Source organism: Bacillus rossius, chromosome 1 (assembly GCF_032445375.1).
Source record: "Bacillus rossius redtenbacheri isolate Brsri chromosome 1, Brsri_v3, whole genome shotgun sequence".
Classification (NCBI taxonomy): domain Eukaryota; kingdom Metazoa; phylum Arthropoda; class Insecta; order Phasmatodea; family Bacillidae; genus Bacillus; species Bacillus rossius.
The window spans coordinates 260,946,714-260,970,528 of record NC_086330.1 but is presented as its reverse complement, the minus strand read 5'-3'; the positions used below and the strand labels follow the sequence as shown (position 1 = coordinate 260,970,528).

Sequence of the window (23,815 nt, the reverse complement as noted above, 5' to 3'; positions counted from 1 at the left end):
ATTGCAGACCGTTGGCTGAAATCAAGCACGAATTCAGTCTTGTAAAAGGTTTTCCGAAGCCTTAACAAGGAGTTATGGCCGCTCCTCACGACAGGTTCGTGGCTTACTGTTGAGTTGAAGTCTCTGCCTACATGAGATAAAATAGCGTTCTTCTGTACATATCCTTCGTTTCCTTGATTATTATGACATGCGAGTTCTTTTATTTCTTTTTTTTTTAGGGAAATAAGTAATTGGCCAGCCAGCCTCCCCCACTGCTCGACCCGCCCGTTCCCATTTCCCGCGACTCTGATTGGTCGAGCACCTCGGGGAGGGGGAAGCTGGGAAAAAGAAAGGCGCCTCTCTCTCCGCGAGGCGAGGTAAGTGGCTTATCGTGTCGAATGTGTGCTAGCCTCGGCCCGCGCGCTGCCAGTAGGTGTTTGAACGAGTACCTGGCAGCAGGTCGACTGTCCGCGACAGACTCTCGCGACAACGCGACGCGAAACAACCGACCCGCGCACGCTTCGTCCGCGCTTCGACCCCGGTCTGTAGTCCACGACTCGGGCGGCGGGAAGAACCCTGTACCACCTTCGTGGTCGACTGCCGTCGCTGAGCATGTCATCCGCATCCACGTTCATGGTGAGTGATCCCCACACCGATATACCTAGGCTACATTCGCGACAGCACGCAAACAGCATATTAAGAGCACATTGCACTCCAACAGCACAGAAGTCTAAGCTACACTAGAGCACAACACAGCAGTTCGAAACATTACAATATATTTCCCCCCTCTCATTTACTTATGTCAAAATTTCCATTTTCAAAATTTTAAATTTCTCAGCTACTATTTGTAGAAGCAGTTATTTACCTAAATTCAAGCATTTCATTCCACCGTTTTGATTTTAATGTTTAGGAACCAAAAACTTTAATAATTTCCTCGCAAATAAACACATATTGAAATTTGTTTTACTCTTTATCTTTGTAATGCACATATCAATATAACCGCCAGTTAATCTATGCCGCTAACGTAGTATACGCTGATTGGCCGCGAACATAAATTGGCGCACTCCACAGAGAGAAGTTAGAAGTTCGACAACTTCTTGTGAGCTGTGCGCGTGCTGAGCTCAGCCTTAACCCCAGTCGAGACAAGGAGGGAGTCGGTTTTGTAACATTATTATACATTTAACAAAAGAAGTATTGCTACATGGCTACACGGAACTGTGCCAGTGTGTCTGGAGTCACTACCATTTGGCGATGAATTACTCCAGTCCAGTTGTGCTCATGCTCGAAGGGTGCCGAGGTTCCCCTGGGGCTCCGTGGCTGGTTCGAAACGTCCTTTACAAGTTTCAGCACTCCGCTGGCCTTTTTCGTGGCAGCTTTGGTTTCCTGGTGGTGCGCAGGTAATTGTGGAATGTCTCCTGAAGGATGAAACTCTAGCCTATCAGAAGACTGCTTATTGAAGCTGATGCTGCAAGCGACCAAACATTCTGTTACGAGTGGTCAGTACGTTTTTCGCTGCAGAAAAATGTGGCCTGTTTTCACGTGTAACGTATTTGTAAGAAAATTGACGTAAATTTTCGTGTTATTTGTAAATATAAGTTCGAACTACCCGGCAAATAAACTTGACAAAGCCCATAAAAGAATACTGCAGACACTGTGAATGAAGAATCGTTGAATCGGTCATTTCATAGTAACTTCCACACTGCTTGTGTTCAAGCTCGGGTAGCAGTTACGTCACCAAACCTTCTATAGAGTCACAGGACTTTGCATGCCATTTTCGCCTTTCTCTGATAAACAATGGTTATGGTTGGCTCGAGGTCATGAAGCGCGCGTCAGACTAATCTCACACGACGTAGAAACGCAGAGATGTCTCTAAGGAAAAAATAAGCGAAATTGTAGTATTTCTGATAAAATCTGTTATTGATGATTACTTTTGTGAAATGTTATGTACTAATTTATTATTCAAAATGAAGGAATCGTTGGTTTTTATCAAAATTAATTATAATAGTTTTGAGGTTGTCAACGCTTAAATAATGTTTAACTTAAAACTTTACACAAACTTTCGCCTTTTTGCCATTCCGTGAGCACTTTAATTAAACGCGTACACGATTTTCCCCCCTCTGGCGGGTGTTCGAAAGAACAACTTGTACGCCATGTCGCTGCCAGATTCCAAGGCCCTGTACTTTCTAATTTGCATTTTGCTTTTTGCAATTTAAAAACTTCCAGCTGGGGTGCTTCGATCGTGACTTGTTTGCGTCATGCACTGGTGGTCAGAGAGTACAGCTTTTAGTTCAAAGTGCGTATGGAATAGTAACTAGAAAATAAAAACACTGTCATTTCTTAAATAACAATAATAAATTTAGCTTACAATCGCTAACTAAACTAATGAAAGAAATATAGTTGCAAACTTTTGCAACTAATTTAAATATACTTATCACAAGCGTTATTAATTATTATCATACTTTATCTATAAAATAATTTTATGATGGTAGTAAAAAATACATTTATCCTAATATGCGGCTTTATTGTTGTTACAATTAGCATTTTGACGAACTTAAACTAACATGGTTGTAATTCGGTAATTTGTATTTGGTATATTCGTTAGCTTCGAAGTTGACAAAATTAACGCAACTTACAAAATATACGACTCAGATTTTTCCCCCCTTGGAAAAATAGCACACGCGACCATTTTGTATACATAAAAGTGTATATCAGAATACGGCTTGTGTCGAAGTGAAGAGCGCCGCGGTGATTACAAAGTTAAATGGTGGCTTCACGCATCATGTTGGATTCTTATTTAGTTTTCCCTTGCTAATGCTCGATTATTTCGATAGATATTACTTAAGTAAGACTTTAGGAGGTAAATTGTACGCACTACTTAACTGTGGAAACAGAAAATGAACTACTAGCAAGTGACCATAAAGAAAGTAGTCAAACAAAAAAATACATATATCACTGGTATTTTAAAGATATCAGATAACGTTTAGCAAGCATGTTTATGCACTGTTTGCCCGAAACTGTTAAAACAACTGCTAATCAGTGGAATTTCATACTGAAAACTTTCGAAACTGCTCCATTTTGAATTTTTTTGGAGCAGTTGAGACAGTTTTTCATTGGAATTACACAGAACTGCAGTAGTTTCAACAGTTTAGTTTAAAGTGAGCCGTAAAAATAAAAACAAATGAAAAAAAAAATGTGAGCTATTCTTTCAGTACTCGCCAGAGAAGTGTAACACCGAACCGCGGTAACTAGCAAATTTATGTTTCCTCATGTTGCAGATACACTTATAATACGAACTGAGGTATGGCATTTAACGCAGACTCTTAAAAATAAAATATTACCCTCAAACATTTTAAAACATATTATAGCACTAAGTATATGTTTGTATGTTTGTTCTTGCTTAAATGACTAAAATCAGACTTTTAATACTTCTTACAAACAAACTTTAACATTATTGAGCTGATACAACATTTAACAGTAAAAATTTCATCACGAAATCCTTTTACAAAACATAGCGTCGAATGTATGTAGGCTAACCATTTGTTGTGTCTATACAGTATGATGAACGCTGTTCTATATCTATATTCCAATGTTAACTAAGGGTTATAATGCCAGGATTCTAATGTATTTTTTAAGTTGTTATATTTCTTTTTGCGACTATAAATTATAACATCAAGTATTAGATGGTAATTTTACTACAATCCAGTTTTATTTTTTAAAACGTTTACGTGGTATGAATTCTGCGATGGTCGGGAAAGCAATATATACGGAGATTTCTGAGACTTCCATAGATGGCAGCACCGTGGTTACACAATTCCATTCATTCTTCTTTCGTTCCATTCACTAAATTACTCCTGAAAAATGCCGTATAGCGAGAGCTTAGATGTTACTCAGCAACAAAAAAAAATCGTAATTTACAACGCGTTTGTGACGCAACATCATCATGGATTGCAATGAAATGAGAAGCTAATGAAGTGAAAACGCGACGACCTATAATGAAGGGTGGAGCTGAGCCTTAATAACGACGGCGGGTTGTCGGGCCGCGCCGCTGCGCCCACCGCCTGCCCTACTTACCGCGCTCCGGGCCGCCAGCTGCCTGCAACAGCTGCGGCACCAGGCTGGACAGCTAGCAGAGGCTGGACATCTCTCCGGGCGATCGAGGAGTGCCAGAAAGATGTGGTGGATCGCGTGTAGGTGTCCTAAGGGTGTCAACTGTCTGGTCACCTGAGTGAGCAGGGGGGTTCCTGATGGTGGCGATGCTTGGATGGCTAGCCTCAGCCTCTCGTCATAGCTGGTGCCCTAACCACTTTCCCGACTGCGATTGGCTGAAGCGTATCTTCTTCTGATGCGGGCTTCGTCGCCCCCTTCCTGCCTAGGTTCTGGATGTCTGGGGCCGGGATTCCGGCTGAGCGCAGCCGGCCCGTGCAGGGAGTAAGGGCTAGTAAAATTGTTTGGTGTGAGCTGGAGGTAGGCTCACTACTTCTCGTATAGGATCGCCCCGGCGGAGGTAGTCTTGCACGTAAGGTCCTGGTCCTTGTCTTAATAAGATCTGGACTGTTAGAATCTAACCGGTGGCTACCCAGATCCTACTCTTAAGGGCCATATGCTGGGACTGTCCAGTTTCATACATGCAGGCGAAGATGGCCTGATAACACGCCTGAACGAGAACATGACATTCACTATCCCAAACTCAGACCTTCGAATGAAACGCATTCGTGCATCTCCGGAAAGTTTCTACTGTTGTACTGATGGTGGAATCACAAATAGCGAGACAGCGGCGACGCGAAAATTTACAACCAAACGCGTTCGGCACATCCATGACATCAGTGTGACAAAAATGGCAGACGCAACAGAATTCCCGAGTAGAAATTTTTTTTTATTTCCATCGTGTTGCTGGCGTGGCTTTACTGAAATGCGTATCGGAATTTTGCTTTCGAAAGACGGTTAAATTGATTCATTGGTAAATCTATTATTATTCTTGCATTCTTAAAATTTTGGTTACTACATTTATCTGTAAAATCTCTGAAATGGTTTACGCATAGTAATTTTTACAATTAATGTATGTTAAATTAAAAAAAAAAATAAACATATTTCTCTCAGCGATGTGTAACATCCAACCACGGTAACAAGCAAGTTCATGTGTTCTCAGGTTGCAAATACACTTGTAATACGGAATTCAGACACGCAATTCAACGCAGAATTCTTTAAAATAATGCTGCGCGTGATAAATATACGCAGTTGTGTTTTCAATTACACTTATGGTCGCAAATCAAATGTATTTTCCACCCACGTCGCTAGAATTAGCTGTCGGAGCAACTACGTCAACTACTGAATCATTTTATAAGCAGAAAAAAAAATTAAAAATAGACAATGAAACGGCTGCGATAAAAGGGAAAAAGACTTCAAAAAATAATAAACCCCGGCTTTAGACCTGATTTTCGACAAGGGATTTTATTAAAATACTACTTATCTTGTTAATTTCACTAAATAATTAATACTATAAAGTTTCATTTTTTATTTGTGAGCTTTATTTCGTCATCTACTACAGATGGGAGTACCGTAGTTTTTATACTCATCCGTTCCTTGAATTCCATCTCATTCATGAAATTACTTCCACCAAATGCCTATAACGAGATCTAATATGTTACTCATCAACAGACCGGCAAGCATTGATTACTGTCGTATGTTTGGAGCGTTTGTAATAGCAAAAAATCATGTTATGTATGTCCAATCGTTTATTTTTGGTTGTCGCGCAGGTAAAAACAGTATTTTCACAATACCTAACGCGATGTTTTGCTATCGCATCCTGCTATGATTCCAGCTAAAAGTAAATGTTCGGTTAAGTTAGGTCTGTTACATAACTGGAGTTCTCGCTTTTTTTTTCTTCCAAAGATAATGTTTTCGCTCGTCAAGATATCGTGTGGTTGGTTGGGCTGGTTGGTTGGTTGGGTCAAGGTCAATGACTTTTAAAAACTCTAAAATCGTGAAAATGTAAGGATAATGGCAGAATTTTTTAAAACATTTATTTCGACCATAGTGCTGCGCGAGCGAGCGGCGAACTTGTTCTCTGCCGTAAATGTGGATGCACAACCTCCACTTAGCGTGCGTAATTACGTACGAACACTCTCAGGTTATCTTTGGAGCATTTCAGCAAACACGTAATCACGAAAAGATTTCGAGCCAAGCTACGGTGCAGATACTGTACACACAGAGCAAGGAAGATAAAGAGTCGCAACTCAATGCTATATTTAAAGCTCTTATTTTTTTTGGAAATCAGCCAACTGTGCGGTATTTGTAAGCAACCTAACAACATAAAAGTCGTTAAATTTTCGAACGTAAATGTTGGCAACCTTAGTTTTTTGAGGTCATTTATTGTTGGGAATATTAACCATAAGTGTATAAGATTTTTTTTTTTGCAATACGAAACATCCAAAAAAATACGTTAAAATGTTTTATATTTTGTTTCAAAAATTAAAAACTACATAGCCACAAAGTAAAAGTGTTGTAAATCATAACCTTAGTTTCAATTTCAAAATATACACACGTGTACACGTCTGCACATACGCACACGGCAGCCATACTTATTTCATTGCTACCAAGGTAATACAACATTATAAAAAATATTCCAAATTATAATATTTCGCAATTATACTTAAAAAGCTACCCCGTTAATACAGCAGTCTATAGATTCTGAAATAACATTTGTGAAATAAAATCTTATTTAAGTTTGATGTGTTAAAAAAAATTCTATGGTTTCTTTATATTTAAAACTTAATTTTTGATGATGGCATTTCTCAACCATACAGCTTTTTCAGTGGTCATATCGTGCCTATTCAGATGCCCCCCCCCCCCTCCTGGTTGTATATATCTTCGACTATGCTTCGTAGTTGGTTGAGCTTATTTCAGACTCATGTCTACCGGCGCGGCGGCACAAGAAATACAGCCTTTCAGTGTGAATGCAAGCGATCTCTGAGTTGTTCGATCAAATAAGATCAAGTATTTTTGATGTGTAACATATTAGCTCTCGTTATACGACATTTTGTGGGAGTAATTTTGCGAATGAGATGAAAGCCAAGAAACGAAAATGTGAACAAACACTGTGCTGCCCTCTGTGGAATATGACTTGAACCAAAGTTCACTAAGACAAAGTGTTAACTGTTTAATGTATTTCAACCAAATGGGCCACATTTTAATAGAATTCCTTTTCGGAGATCATGTCCGAGGCTGGATTTAGTTTTTTTCAAGGCTTTTTCGCTTTTATCGGAACAGTTTTAATATATCGTTTAAAATTCCGTTCTACAAATCGAGTGATTCGATAGTCGACGTAGCCGCTCCGGCAGCGAATTCTAGTGGCCGGTGTGAAAACTACGTGTGATTCGCTCCAGAAATTTAGTTAACACAAATCACCCTCAGGATTATTTTTAAGAATTCTACGTTTAATTTCGTGTCAGAAGTTTGCATAATTAGTTTATTTTCAACATGAGAACACATGAATTATCTCGTTAGCGAGGTTAGAGGTTACACATCTCTGACAAGTACTGAAAGAATAACTAACTTATTTTTACAAGCACCCACCAATGAAAGGAAAAAAACTGCAGGGTGGACATGCCACACTGCAGTTTAGTGAGCTATCAGAGTGTTTCACGAAAAATCACGCCCCCTACCTATAATTAGAGACGCCATCATTTCGCGGTATATTCGACGACCAGGATAGACTTCACAGTCCTACTCATACTCACAGGATGGTGAAATGTTGTGCTGGACCCAGATGCCAGCTCCGTCTTTTGTTGATCCACTCGAGATTTGCTGAACCTATGGCTGAAAGATTACCAAAGTCTCCTTTTGAATCGTATCAAATTTAATGGTTGCCCGAAACAAGGAAATGCAGAAATCACACAGATGTTTACATGGCACCATGGTAAATTAGTCAGAACTTAGGTAAGTGAAAACATTTACAAAATTGAGTTAATCAATTAAATGAATTATTTTGCTATAATTATATTACTATGTGTGTAAATCGAAACATAAAAAATTCATTTCGTGACAGGCTGAACTTAAAAGACTTGTGCCTGTTTACTGAATCTCTAGTTCATACTGAAGTACGATCAACCCCTTCGAGGCTCACACATTTAGCGTCTAATGAAGAAATAACATCGGCCCGATAACACACAGTGTTATAGAGTCCATCCTGAAAGTCACTGAACCTGGGGATTTTTTTTTTTCATTCCTTAACTATGTATTAGTTCGTACGATAATCTATGTGGAAGTGTCGCAAAAACAAATATCATTAAATGCACGAGTCAAATTAAAAACTAATTTTAACAGTTTCAGCTTAAATGTTTAAAACTCGGACAACGCCAAAGATTCGTTTCAACATAGCATCAGCATTCCTTCTCTCAGCGAGTGGAGGAGGAGAGGGGTGCGTAGTTGTTCCCACGCATGCACGCACGCACGCACGCACGCACGTGAAAGTTGAAAGTGGAGGTGCGCAGACTCACGTGCGGGCGCCACGAGCGGGTCGTGAACTCGCCCTTGTTCACTTTCCTTGGACCTGCCGAGCTGAGCTCACTCCGCGCTCACGCGTGCCTGTGAACAAACCCCGCTGTTCTCCCGTGGGTCCGCTCTTCTGTGCTAGCAGTCACACCGCGTGGCAACTGCACTGCAGTCTTCTTTACATGAAAACAACTGTATCACTACAAAATGGTGTTCGCAGTAATACTGGGTTCGGATTCTTACCCGGGAATTTATTCTGTATGTCGGAGGATTTAAGCCATCTGGGGGAATTTTGGTTTTTTCTAAGGCAAAAATCTTTTGAGGTTTTTCGAAGTCCGAATTTTTGAATTTTTGACGACTAAAACGGGAAATTTTCCCTCAAAACGGGAACTTTTTCCCCTAAAAGTATGGAATTATTTTTAGTCATTTGGAGAAATGTTGAATCCAAAATGGCCTATGTTACGTCACAATACCAGATGGCGGTCCACGGGATACAAGCTTGAATCCTGGCGCCGGAGCTTCTTTTTCTATACTACTAACATATATTTATGTATTCAGATCAAATTACAACATTTAAAACTTCTCAATTGTCTTGGTCGTTCAACTTTAAAGTTAACCCGACTCAAGTCTATTTCTGATGCGGAGTTATTTAACCTTGAAGCTTTGATTGTTTAAGTAATATTCCCGAGGTGAAGAAACAAAACAATGCATCGGTTCACAGCTGTTGGCTGTCGCAACCGTCAAAGACAACTGCAGAGGTGCTGTTACTGCGGAGTAGCAAGTTCTTACCGCGGAGTAGCGAGCTGTTACCGCGGAGTTGCGAGCTGTTACCGCGGAGTTGCGAGCTGTTGCGCTGAACGGGTTGTTCCTCAGGACTAATGGCCCTGTCACACTGTCAAATATTTGCTTACATCTATATTTGACAACAGAGTTGGAGGGGAAGTATTGGACGGAAAATTGCTTCATAATTTCTCCATTAAATAAATTTGTACATATAACCTCAAATATGTTTTAAACCATGTCACACTATCAAAGTTTATTTTTGGCCTGAGCTATCTCTAACTTTTAAATTTTAACTTTTTTAAAAATTATATTTAATGTATCACAGTGCTGGATGGAATTTTTGGACTTTTTATGCGATTATATTTTTTAATATGTATAAATTTAACTTACAATATTATTCGTTACATTATAAAATAAATGTTTGGTTACGGTTTAAGTTAATAGAAACACAATTTTTTCTAAGCATAAAATCATTTCGCATACGACATTCCTATGAACATTATTTTAGTTATTTCACTGTTATGACCTCTTTAATCACCTATGTGTTTTTCACCATTTTAAAGATTAGTTGTGATTGAAACTGATATAATTTACGTTTTCACTAGGCACGATTTTGATTTGGCTGATTACATCCAACGTCCAACATATTTTAGCACCCGTCCTATATGCAAAATATTTTATGGACACTCAAGTCACCCAACTTGTCAAACAAACATGGCTGCGCTAGTGACGTTTTCAGTGACGTCATAACCCTCCAACTTTATTTGGAATGAGCTGGAAGAGAAAGTTTGACAGTGTGACAGGGCCTTAACGGTGTTCACGTGACGCGTTAAACGCGCGTGGACCGCACAGGTACATTCCCTCGTTAGTCCGCGTTCCGTTACTGCATTCCGGAACACAGTGTGGGTGACAGGTCACTCAACTTCCGGTCAACCTCATCGTGCGTCATCGGCACATTCTGTGAAGCTCAAGTGACCCATGTTGTTGCGCCCATGTTTGACACACGTTAGCAAGTTAATGTATAGCAAAAACTTTACCCTTGTCTTCCAAAATCCTTGCATTTGTGAGCATTTTGACAGCTAGGTAAATTAAGATAAATTTATATAAGTTAATTAAAAATATATTATGAAGTAGTAAGTAGCCTTTAAAATAAAACCTTCAGTTTTAAAAATTATTTTGGACATTCACAATAGCTGGTTAACACTGTATGTCACAGAGAAAACCCGAAGAACGTGCAAAAAAAGATGAATATACAAACTCACAGAAAAGAAGCCAAAGTCAGCCGATGTCAAATGTTAACAGCACCATATGGCACAGAGAATTCTGCGGAAGGAGTAAGTCAGGACGATATCACAGCACGTACGAACACAGTGGGCTGACAACGACGAGAAAGTTGCGAAAAGAACAGTAAATACAAACAAACAGCGATCTTGGACAACACTGCTACAAGCATAGCAACTAAACACATAATCTGGACAACACAACAACGACAATATGGCGACGCAGGGCGAACCTAGTAACGAAATTAAGTAGATAGAAAGGAACGTATTAAAAAGTTTCAGTTCTATAAAAAATTTAAATCTCCTGAATGGAATGTAAAACACATTGAAAATGTATCACCATCAGGTAAAAACGTATGCAGTATATATTTCATAAAGCGCTCAGAATGTCTACAAGTATAATAACGCCAAGTTGATTATTTATCATTTTCTCATCATTACTGTTAGTTAAGTGCTATTTATGTAAATTTAACACTATACCTCTATTGCATTTGTTGTTATGCCACAAATATTTTCAAGATACATTTACTGACCGTTATACAATTGGCGTAAAAAGGCGCGCAAGAGTTTGTGATTGTTATCACTTTCGTGACTTTGTAAATGTGTGTTGGGAGTATGTGTGACAGAACAACTAATGCAAGAGATCATGGGCGTGAAACCCTGGCGTTTAGGGGGGGGGGGGGTCCCCCTGGGATCAGGAAGTCTCTCACTGAGGGACCCCGCTTACGCTTGCGCTTGCAAGAGCGTGACTGTGAAATGGGGTTGTTAAACGTAAACGTCAAAACTATGTTTTAAGGAAAATTGTCTGTATATTTGTTTTTTAGTTTTCTGCTTATTGGCTACATATAGGCTGAAATATGGGTAGAGTAGAACATGTAAGCACTCCATCCAGAGATGACGTGTGTCGATTAAAACCTACGCGCAATACCATCTTGCCACGCTCCCTCCCTCCTTGTGAGCCCCTGGCACACGAACAGCCCTTGACTGGCAGTAACGAAGTGGACATGGAAGACAGCGAGCCTCGGCGAGAAGCGGGGACCTGTAACTAGCCTGCCACAGCGCGGGGCGCGGGGACCTGTAACTAGCCTGCCACATGCGCGGGGCGCGGGGCACTGACCGCTCGCGGAGTTACGTGCCTCGCCGACCCACTGACTCACATCGGGCGCCGCACTTTCTCGCCGCTGCTGCCTCCACCCCCCTCGCTGTCGTGGGTGACACCTGTTCCCCAGTCGGCACTCGCCAGGGACGTGTAACATGTGACATCTCGCCTCGGCAACCAGCGACTCCGTGTGATCTCGTGCTGCAAATACACCTTTAATACGAAACTCTGACACGAAATTACTCGTAGGATTTTTATATAACAATGCCGAGCCTGATAAATACACGCAAATTGTGTTTTCAACTACATTTCTGGACGCGAATAACACGTAGTTTCCGCACCCGCCGCTAGAATTCACTGCCGAAGCATCTACGACTACTGATGGATCATTCCATTTGCAGACCGAAATTTTAAACGATTTAATGAAACGGCTCCGATAAAAGTAAAAAAAAAAAAGCTTGAAAAAATAGTAAACCCCGGCTTTGTAGCCTACCAGATTTTCGACAAGAAATTTTATTAAAATCCTGCCCATCTCATTAAAATTTACTAAACAGTTAATACTATAAAGCTTCCCTATGTATTTGTGAACTTTGGTTCGCACCATCCGCCACAGATGGCAGCACAGTGATTGTTACACATTTCAGTTCCTTGTTCTCCGTCGCATTCACGAAATTACTATACCGAGAGCTAGGATGTTACAAGTCAAAAATAAAAAATCTAAATAAAAAATAATGTATTAAGTTATGTTAGTGTATCCACCCGCCACCAGGGGCTCTAGCGTCCCTGGTTGCAAAGTTGTGAATAACAACATGAGAGCGAACCTCACGTCCGAGCGCCCACAAACCCCGCCTCTTCCCCCCCCCCCCCCCCCCGCTTCCCCGACTCTCCATCCAGACCACCCTCAGTCTCCTGTCTTCTCCGGCACTCAATGCATGCCTGTGCCCAGGGTTTTCCCTGTGTCTGTGGAGGTGTTACATAGCAATCTAGAGTTAAGTTAGGAGTTAGTCCTTGTTTCAACCGCTGCCATGGCTGGCCAGCCCCAGCACACAAGCAACCCTCTCCCAGCACGATTAAGGCGAATAGACTTCGGTTTGAGATGCACCTAGGTCCCTCCCTAACTCAGATCCCTCCTACGAAATACACTTAGTTATAGTGGGGTTAGAAAAATTCAGTTTTAAAAAAAGCTATAGTTCTCAACAGCAGTACCAATGGTACCCAATTTACGACTGTCACTTGCAAAAAAAAAACTCACATGATGTTAGTTTACATACACTATTGACACAACAGTGGTACTGCCTAAAGAACGGTCAGATTTGATTCTAGTTACATGAAACAGACTATAGCTGGTAGTTAATTGACTCAGTCGTAGAGGGGAGTGTCTATAGAATCGTAGACCAATGATAAAAGCAATACAAAATTACAAATATTTGCAGTTAACTTCAAGATCAAACGAATACGCCAAAATTCTTAAAATGGGTTTAAAAAAAGAGAAGAAAGAACAGGAAAATTTTCCTAATTATTACTAGACCAGGCGACAAGGCAATCAAAAAACTTAGCTAATTTCAAACATAGGCAGAAAAAAACATCTTTGGAACACTTACTTACCATGATCACTTCGCGGCTTACTACTGCTTGAATCTGTGTGTGAATGCGTGAGTGACTGGTTTTAATGTAATACTACTTGAACTTATTATCATCTTGTTTTGGCAACGCCGGATTTTTTAATTGGTACATAATAACTTTCCACCACGTGTGTGCCTTAACTAATTTTTAGTTTCCTGTAAAGTAGCTTTTTGATTAATATTAGTAATGGTTACCGCTTATCTTTGAACGTTTAGTTAAAGCTTGATTGTGATTTCTATATTATTACCTATTTTATCATATTTAATGTTTATGTTATGCTTATATTTGTAAAATTTTAATTTATATTGTAATAGCAGAAAATGTGGTTAAGAGTAAGAAAAGGCGTATCGTCTAACTTTACCACCAATAAAGAAGATTGTAATTTATTCACGACAGGCTAGAATTTAAGCACCTGTACATGTTTGCTGCTTCTTCTATGGCCTCCGTTCCATTGAGAATACCTCTGCACCAGTTGAAAACCTGCCTCTGAAGAAGGCAATCCACTCCAGACATGCAGAGTTAGCAGATGTCATAGGCCCGAGTATACCGATGTGGAGTCTATCCTGAGGGTCACTGGACCCACGGATTCTTCCAGTCCACACGTAACTGTGGTTTAGAATGTTGTCTTCTCGGATCATTCCGTACACAGTTCATCTTGTTGCTGTTAATGAAATTCGGTTGGGTGCTTCCTCGTCAAATATAACAGAACCGGTCGGATGACATTTCTAGGCTGCAAATTGATCTTATTATAAGCTACATACTTACATATACGCCAACGCGATATTTAATTTTACAGCCCTCCAACCTGTCCTTAAGAATGGTTGAATTCACAGACTATAAAATCGATTTCTTTGACACTAAAAAATGTATTGTAACTATTTCAGCTTCAAGAAAACATTAAGTGTCCAAAAAAAAATCCAACGTATCAAAGTCAATTGTTACTATCAATAATTCCAACATAATAGATTAAATACATAAAAAAAAAAAATTTTTGCTATGAAGAAAGTGTTTTTACATAAGATGATGTCCGAAACCTACCACTAGGGACTCATTCATTCATGACAGTGTGAAGATTTCGCTTGAAGGAAAAAAAGAAGAAGAAAACGTGAGGCACTTGGCCACAGTGATGAAAGCAATGACTCACAACACAAACGAACCCGAGCGTGACAGATACTCCGAGAGCAGAGAACACTTCCTGCGAAGAGGCGCAGCCATAGACTAAAGGTTCAGATAGACCCGCGCATGCTGCTCCGAGTGGAGTCGGGACAATTACGGACAGCGACAATTCCTTTCAAACAGATATACATCATCTCAATGACAAGCAAACGTCCCGTGACTATTCCGGACAGCTAAATCATCATCTCACCGATAATCAGGATATAAAGCAATTTGGGGGGGGGGGGGGGGTGACTTCTCTCACTTTTAAGTCTAACCTACTTTGCCGTGTTTAATAACAATTTTTTTATTTGACTTTGTTTTTTTGTTAATTTAATGATATTTAAAATTAACGTTCAATCATTTTTTTTCTTTTTTTTATTACTAATATTTAAAATCAACGTTCTGTCAATTTTTTTGTCTTTGTTTTTTTTTTTTTTTTTATTACTAGTATTTAAAATCAACGTGAATATGCATTGTCAGTGTTGAAATTTTAATCTAAATGTTGTGCATAGGCTATGGTTCTGAGATGTTTCTTCAAGTCTCCAGTGTTTTCGTACTTTTCTTGGGACAACCGAATTTTTTTATCGATATTCTTGTTCAAATTTTTTTCTTTTTCCCCCGCTAAATTAAGCTCCATCCTCATGTAGGGGAGAGTGTTGTACCTTGACCATGGTGTACCTTGGGCCAGTTTGATTATTGTGCTTGTGCTGCAACCTAGCGATGTCTGGATTAAGTGTGTCGTTCTTAGTGACGATTTCAACTGTCAGGTTGAGTATAGATGCGCTAGCACAAGAATCGCGCGTACTGCAGTAAAAAGTTGTTTTAAGTTGTGTGAAGTAAATTTTTTCGTTTCCCGTTGAATGTGTTTTTTATTTAAACTACCTGTATAAACATTGTGTTGTGTACCACTACTGGATAGTTTGTTATTTGGTGAGTGAAAAATGATAAGCATTTATCTTTCTGTCGTGTTTTAAACTGTCAGCAGCCATTAGTGTTAAAAAATACATCGTAATGTACCTTGGGCCACAAATGCATCTTGTACCTTGGACCAGTGGTCCATGGTACAATAGATTACCATCAATGGCGAAGAAATACTCGTGTGTGGGGTTGCAGCATCCCAACAATGGTAACATTTCCCCCACACACATCTCACAAGCTTCAGCCTTGGACATATCTGTATATAGCCCACTGAAGACCTATTACAATCAGGCTGTATAACAAGGGGAAAACATTTGACATTTATACAGTAGCAGAGGCCTTGGGGGTGGCTTATCCAAAAGCATTTACACCAAATAACATTTTATCCGGATTTACAAAATCGGAAATATTTCCTGTTCACTGTGCTACACCTGACACGACATGAGAAGAAAAGAAAATGGTCACCCCTGAAGACATCCAGGCATATTTGAAGGCTGCACGGAGGAAAATCTCAAACAGAGGAAGAAGATCTAGAAATACGATGATAGCTACGGACACTCCAGAAAAACAAGCTGTAAAGCAACATAAAGGTAAACAGCAAGGGAAAAAACCAACTTCAAAGGAAAAACACAGAAGTTATTTTAAAGTTGCCAATTATTTAAGTAAAGTGATTAAATCAAAGCCAGCCATTAAAAGCGAACATTCTGAGAAGATATCGATACCTCCAACCATGGCGGAGAAGCTGAAACTACTGGATCCATTGTCATCTGAAAGTGAAGATGAAGACACTGTGCTTCACGTAAGCCAATCTACCAATAAAGCAACTGCGAACCGTTCTGACGAAGAATGCCTTACTGCAGGAATTCAAAGAAGGCTGACTGTAGTGGCGAAAAGTGGTGCATATGCATTAAATGTGGTCGCTGGACTCATTTCCTGTGCGCTGGGGTAGAAGGCAATGACTGGAAAACATACAGTTGTGATTACTGTGTTTCACGTTGAAACCTAATAACCTATTAATTGGATATTTACTGTAGGTCTATCATTGTTTGATTAACAGTAGGGCCTAGTCATATAAATAATAGCTTTACAAACTAATTTTTTAAACCATTTTTTTACCATTGTTTAAGGTAACCTAAAGGATACTTGTCCGAATTTTTTCATTGTATATGTTGTGACATTATTTACATTACTTCTATGGATGTGTGCCTTTGAATTAACTAACAATGAAAGCAATACTTTGTTTTGAATGCAATTTGTTTTACCTTTAAGGTACACTATGTTTGTAAAATGTTTTATTTGTGTTTTTTGTATTGTTTTTTGCTACAGTATATGAAATAATGATTATTAATTATAGTTCTAATATATTGCATTACATAGGCTCGGCTACTTATTACTTTATTAATGTGGCCCAAGGTACAGGATGGTTGTCCCAAGGTACACGAGCATCGTGTACCATGGTCCACTATGCAACATGTTATTGTTTTGTTTCTGGAAATAAATTGTGCACAGATCGTGGGTTTATACCGATTAAGATACAACGAAAACACACTGAAGAGTTAATTGCGTCCAAGAAAACAGAAAATGTCTTATTTATAACTCGATAATTTCGATTTTTATGATAAATGGTCCAAGGTACAACACCCTCCCCTACATAATATTGGCGTTTTCAGCTTCACTTTTCAGACAAGATATAACGTCTTGTATCTTCGGGTGGGGTTTACCAATACACGCATTTATTTTAATATTCCAACCCTCTACTGCATTATTGGTTCGGTGCCTTAGCTTATAACAGGTCCATAGCTGCACATGTATGATGTTATTTTCAAGCCACTGGTCAATAAAGTAATCAAAAAACCCTTCTAGTTTTGAGTTTTAGAGTGCTTCTCCAAGGATTATGAGCCACCCTTCGCATAATTCTTCAGGTTTTAGGAAATCCAGAGCTGCACACATCCGGATGCTGAGTCTCACTTCGTTTTCTTTATACTCATTCGTTAAACCTACGCTTTGCACCTTTCTCCACAGGCACTTCTTCATGTGGAAGAAACAACCATTGATATCAGCAGAAGGAAACACTTCTTTGAGTGCCTATATGGCCGCTGACTCGAAATCCACGTTTATTGTCTGAGGATTCCACTCTGTAATCCTCTCCATCACCAAACTAAACAGACGAATGTAAGTTTCTTTCTTCTTGTTGAGAAGCAAAGCAAAAAGAACAGGAATTGTGTTTGTTTATTTTTCATTGCTTCTTGTATCTACATGAATAGTATAGATCTGTGCGAACTGCTTGCTGCAGCTCCGAAATGTACCATCCATGAAAATGTGGTGTTGAGTTCTGAGGCACTCTCTCCCTTTGTCACCAGCTAAAGCAATGATTCTGTCTTCTCTCACGTTATCTGTTAAAAGGAAGTTACTGCCATCGCTCATCTTTAAACCTTCTTCTCATAACACAACGTACTGACGTTCAGTAGGTTCTGCTAATGACCTATGTGCCAGGTATTTATGTCGGTAAAGAGTCCGCTTAACTGACGACGCATGTAGTAATTCAGTCACGAATTCGTATCCTTTATCGTGTAAAGTGCCCAATTCGTCAGAGTACACTTTTGCCACGATAACACACTCTTCTTGTACTCTTTTCTTGGCTCTAAAGACAGATTTCATCATGTTAAGTTTAGCAATGTCTGGAATGCATTCGTGATCTGACACATTTAAAACTTCCATATTTCCACTAACTAATCTTCCCTTGCAGTTTTTAGTCCTTTCTGGCAAGCAAACCCACGTCACAGCGCCATCAGCATTGACACGCTTCTTTCGGTAGGCATGTCCACCATAAAGCACTGCAGGCTTCCCTTTCTCCGATTCAATAACTTCCATCACAGCGTTGTGGTGCGTCGGCAAAGAAAGAGCAGCGTAGACTGACTGACTGATTGATAAACAGTCTTCACGCTTGGTGTGCGGGAGGGGGAGGGGAGAGGGTTGTAGTGCGTCAACAAACCAACAACAGGTGTACGTGTCCGCAATTATCACTGACTATACAAATGGTAAAGCTTTGCGAGTCAGTGGCCGGAATTGTCGCGAATTTTCCCATTTCCGGAATTGTCTGTGGTCGAAATTGTCGCACAACCGCTCCGAGCTGCTTGCTTGCCACCCGAACCGTCAAAAACTAGTGGCATTGCAGATGCAATGTGAACATTTATTGAGATCATGATCCTTCATGGCACCTTTTACGTCTGAGTTACAATGCAGTAAGTGTTTGATATTTCGTTTAAATTTGAATATACCTACAATCACCCATTTTCGTTAATGTAAATTTTGAGGCGTATCTAGAGGCTTTGCAGCACTGTGATTGGCAATCCTGCCGTATAGCAACGAGCCAAAGAGGTAACACACCCTAACAAAAACCTTTTTCCATACAAACCCCAACATATATTTTATAATGACAAAAACAGACATTGTATAATGTTAAATTTGTAACCACAGTATTATAATTTTTCTAATAAATTGATTTGTTAGGCAAAACAATGATTTTGTTGTCTCCCATAAATATTTAGTGAGGTCTAAATTAATGATAAAAATTTTTTGTAACGGCCAAAAAGTTTTGCTTTCTGTGTAAAGGTTGAGCACAGACAAGTCTGCGCAGAAGCGACGCTTTGTTGCGAATTTTTATCGAGCGTACAGACAGGCACGTGATACGTTCTCGTGATCAATCAACATAAAGGAGGAATTCCATAAAAAATGGCGGGATTTGAAAAAAAATTTTCATGTAAGCAACCTATTTCTTGGCAACTGGTTTCCAAAGGAATCTTGTTGTAGAATACAGACAAGTGCAGAGTGATCTGGAGGAAGCCCGAGTACAGGTCGGAGGACCGCGGTTCCTGGCGTTGCGTCACTCGGCTCGGGCCAGCACGAGCAGCCAGCGCACTGCGGTGCGGCAACACCGCGCGGCACGTGTCGGGACCTAGAGTAATGACGACACAGACCTGTACCTGCATACTGCGCGTGAGCGTAGCTTCGCCATTGACTGCGGTCTGCCAACGGAACTGTCGACACCAGCCCGGCGCATGTATGGACACGCGCGTTTGCTTACGATTGGCGCTCCAACGCGTGGAGGAATTATAAAATACACTGGAGACTAATACTTGACAGATACAGTTTTTTTTTGTGTGTGAAAACCTGGCGTTGTGTTCACGCCAGTCAGATAAATGGCAGGCGGTATGCCCAGTATGAACAATACATCTGTTTAATACATGTGGTACCAACATTAGGACAACGAAAGCACTTGTTTCTCTTAGAAAACCTTTTTAATCGATAAACAGATTTATGAGGGAAAATAAATCTCCAGTTCTTCAAATTTATTAAAAAGAATTTAATCATGTTTGACATATATATATATATATATATATATATATATATATATATATATATATATATAGTTGTACATCTGCCTTGCTGGTAATGGTTGGCACGACTGATGACAACAGGTGAACGTCAGTTCCAGTTGTGGTTAAAGGTGTAGTCGTCAAACTTCCTTATAACCAAAATATTGCTTTGCAATACAGATGGAAAATAAAGTGGGGGAGATGTAGGGTTATTCTCAGTTTGACTTCAATTATTAACATGTCCGAGACACACTGCAATGACCCTGAGACGAGTAAAAACTATTATACTAAAGAGATAAACAAATGTTTGAGGCATGTGTATCACAAAACAATAAGTTACATAAAATATATGTGGAAGTGAGTTTGTTCGCATGGAGTGGTTTGTTTGTGTGTTCGTTACCACATAGTAACAAATTAAATTCATTAATGCAATGGAAAATACATTAACCATACTGATATACTGTTGTACTCACAGATGAATTCAATTTAAAAGGAAAACCATGTTTAACATTCTATTATAAAAAATAACACGAATCAGGCACTATGTGTATTAATAAATACCGGCTGATGTAAGTATATCAGGATGTTTCAATCAAACTAATTTCGTATAACATTCGCTTATATTTGGCAGTATATTTAAGAATAATCATTAAAATTAATATTGCTATGGTTTTCGGGATCAAAATCACTGATGGGAAAAATAACTCATTGTTCAGAAAGCCATCAACAATTTTATTTACAAGGACATCCACATATACTTCTATTTATTTAGAGATTCTTTAAGAGTACCTATTCAAAATATGCCATATTTGACGCTATACGACATACAAAAAGTATTTACAGCTGCAAAATTTAATTTTCGTTATTTTCTACTATTTTCGCCCTAATTCAGTCATGAAGCTCTAAACAGTCTTTCTATCAACTTTTTATTCATTTCAGCATTATTTGTGAATTTTGTTAATATCTACAATTTTAATATTGATTTGGTTTTTTTATTACATTCCAATTTAATTAGAATACATGATAGCAATTTTTTTATTGTGTTTTATAATGGTATGCTTATTTAGTTTGCTTTTTTCATAAGGCCGAAAATGACTCACAACAATAATATGTTGTGTCCTTCAAGTTAATCTTAACAGCTAGCTAACAAGTGTCCACTACTACAGTATTTATTCCCTTATTAAAAGTTAAATCAGCATTAGGACAGGATTTCGTATTTGTCCTAACAAAATGTGTTTCATACAGAATAATTTTGGTTTTTATTCAAACAAATTAATCGTATGTGTTCTTTCCATTAATACAATAAATCATTGCCATTTATACATCAAAATATTAATTTACTCAGTTTTATTTTGTACTGTCAAAGTAATACGGCCACATGTCAAAAGTAGAAACTTTTAACACAATTAAACAAGAGGCTATATTATTGCAATAACATGGTTAAATTTCAGACTTGCGTCCATCGCAACATCGTGTTTTGACCGTTATTTTTCAAAATTCAGATATGGCCTTATTACATTGGTAAGATTGGCAGATGTTGTTTCCATTGGAGATCTTAGCTCAATTTTACATTTTTTTGAGATATGGCTCTATTACTTTGACAGTGCAATTTCAGTTTTTAACAATTTTTCAACATGATAAACAAATTACCGTGAAACCACCTTAGTCTAGTCGTGCACTTGCGATTTGTAACAGCACGATAGTTTAGCTGCAAGGATGAAGACGGTTTTTTTTTATAGCGAAGGCAAGAACATTTCATTTAATAGTTAGTCACAGACACAAAACAAGCAGCCAGACTAACTTTGCTCGAACGAATAAAACAGACAGGCATGGTACAGTTTTGCAGACAGTGGCTACAACACAAACAGTTAACTCATAAATTACACTGAAATGATATCAGCAGTGGTGAAAAAGAGACCAGATTTGTATGTTTACCAATTGGAACAGTTGAATGACCATGAAATAAAATAAAAACTTTGAGAATAATTTTGTTCAATCATTTGTTTGTGTAGAAACAAACTTTCTGGGTCTGTTTTTCTATTGTATAAACAAAGTTATAAAGAACTTCACGACGGTGCCTTGTAGAGATCAGCAATTCAATACCGCACTGCGCAGCTCACAAGAAACTGTGCGACAAAGCAAGTGCAGTGCACACCCAGCCTAATGTTGCGGAAGGGGAAGGGAGGGGGCTTGAGAGCGGACCGAGGCAGGCAGCTGGTCGCCTTGGCAGGAGTGAAAGGCGCGGTGCTTGTATGGGTCAGTCCCCGGTCACCTTGCCTCACCCAGCCACGCTCTGCTACCACTAGCATGTCCGCGTGGTTACATGGCCAGCGAGACCTCCCGAACAGTGGCCTCCGAACCTGGTGGCGATGTCTCGGTGATAGTAAATTAATTAATTAACTTCCATAGATTGGTTCCAGCAGCCTGGCCTAACCATGGTCTGCCACCACAAGGATTACTGTGTGCAATCACATGCCCACTGGAACCTCCCAAACAGTGGCATCTGAATCAGGCATTACTGTCTTGGTGTTTGTAATTTAATCAATGTAAACCACATATTGACACAAATTATGCCTACTCTTGCAAGTCCGAGCAGCAGACTTTTGAGATTTCTAAGAAAGATTTCGGTGCCAGTAAATTGATAAATGAGAATTCGTGGATCAATGCAAGCATTTATTTCCCCGGTGTGTGACTGATTATTACTCGTTATAAGAGATAATAATGGCCAAATGGGCAAGTTACTTGGCTAACACCGAAGGGAAAGAGGTTCCATTGCAGGCAAACCTGTATTTTCGCAAGGAGAAGTGTGGTGAACTTTGCAGTGAGCAGGTACAGTTTCAACAGGTGCTGTGTTTTACAAAGACGAGGAGGCACATTGTTGATGGCCTGATAACCCCGGCACGAATCATATTATCTAATACCTAGGGACTAAAGATATCTCGGGTTTGATTACCTTCAGGATAGATTTCACAATCCTTTGTACACTCGGGGAGATGTCACCTGTTCATCGAATGAATGTGTAAGAGACAAATGGGTTGTTCATCTTCAGTGGAAGGTTTGCTGCTCGCGCAGAGGTCTCTGTATGAACTACAGACCAACATTAGATACAGCAAACAGGCACAAGTTTTTTTTAAATTATAGATTTCGTGAAATCAATATGGTTAGAGACCAGAAAAATGTGCGATTGCATTTCGCATTTATACCTTCTCGATTCTTCTACTATTGGCTCACGGTTTATCTTGAGGACTCTGGGCCAATGGGATACTCTCAGCCAAAGAAGTATCCAATCACAGGAAACACAATCTAGACTCAGCAGCCAATAAGCAGGGGATTTGCTCCAGTATGTAGATGACTGTGGAGTCAATCCTAGAGATCTCTGAAACCGCGAATTTTCCGGTCGCTAGGTATGGGAATTGTTGTGGTCTCTAGAATACTACAGGAGGCTGTCGACAAGTGGTCAAGCAAGAATTTATAAGTCTGTGTTTATTGGATTAAGTACATCAACATAGATGGATACACAGAACAGCTGAAATCGGACAGATTGGGTAAGAAACTGGCCACAGCATGTAGTAACGGACCATTGCCTGTAGTGATCTCGGCAAGCCTGACCGGAACTCTAACCAGAACACTCCGGAATTTAGAAATTGTCTAAGGCGAAGCAACACCTCCCATGAATAGAGCAAAGCATGATTGTGCTCTTAAGCACGTTTTTTTTCCCTTAAGGGGCCTCCCTAGTAGCTTCAGAAGTTAGCGGAACACTATGTTTTTTAAATAATGATGGGACTTTATTGATCGACACTACGAATATAAAAATTTTTCACCCACGAGAAGATACTACACGAATTGTCTGTATACTTTTACATTTATGTTTTTTCTATCAAAATATGAAATAAAAAATCACCAACTTGTCCAACTTTGGGGCCATTTTATACTGCTTAAGAGAATGACAGAAAAAAAGTACAAGTCTAGAAAAAAATATAATTTTTTTCTGAAGAAATTCATGTATTTAAAACATATAGTCATCGCTTTGAATTCCGAGATATCTTTTCCGCAATTTCTGCAAATCCTGAAAGTTTTCCACCGTCTCGTGCTGCCGCTCGGCGAAGCCA

General features: G+C 39.4%; 1 protein-coding gene across 1 annotated transcript in view; it reads left to right on the top strand.

Moving 5' to 3' along the window:
- Positions 1-364: 364 nt before the first annotated feature.
- Positions 365-23,815, top strand: part of LOC134527520 (probable chitinase 10) — a 186,454-nt gene continuing 163,003 nt past the window's right edge. The window contains exon 1 of the mRNA XM_063360255.1: positions 365-615. Coding sequence (XP_063216325.1) covers positions 592-615 — 24 coding nt within the window. The 5' untranslated portion in view covers positions 365-591. The remainder of the gene's footprint in view (positions 616-23,815) is intronic.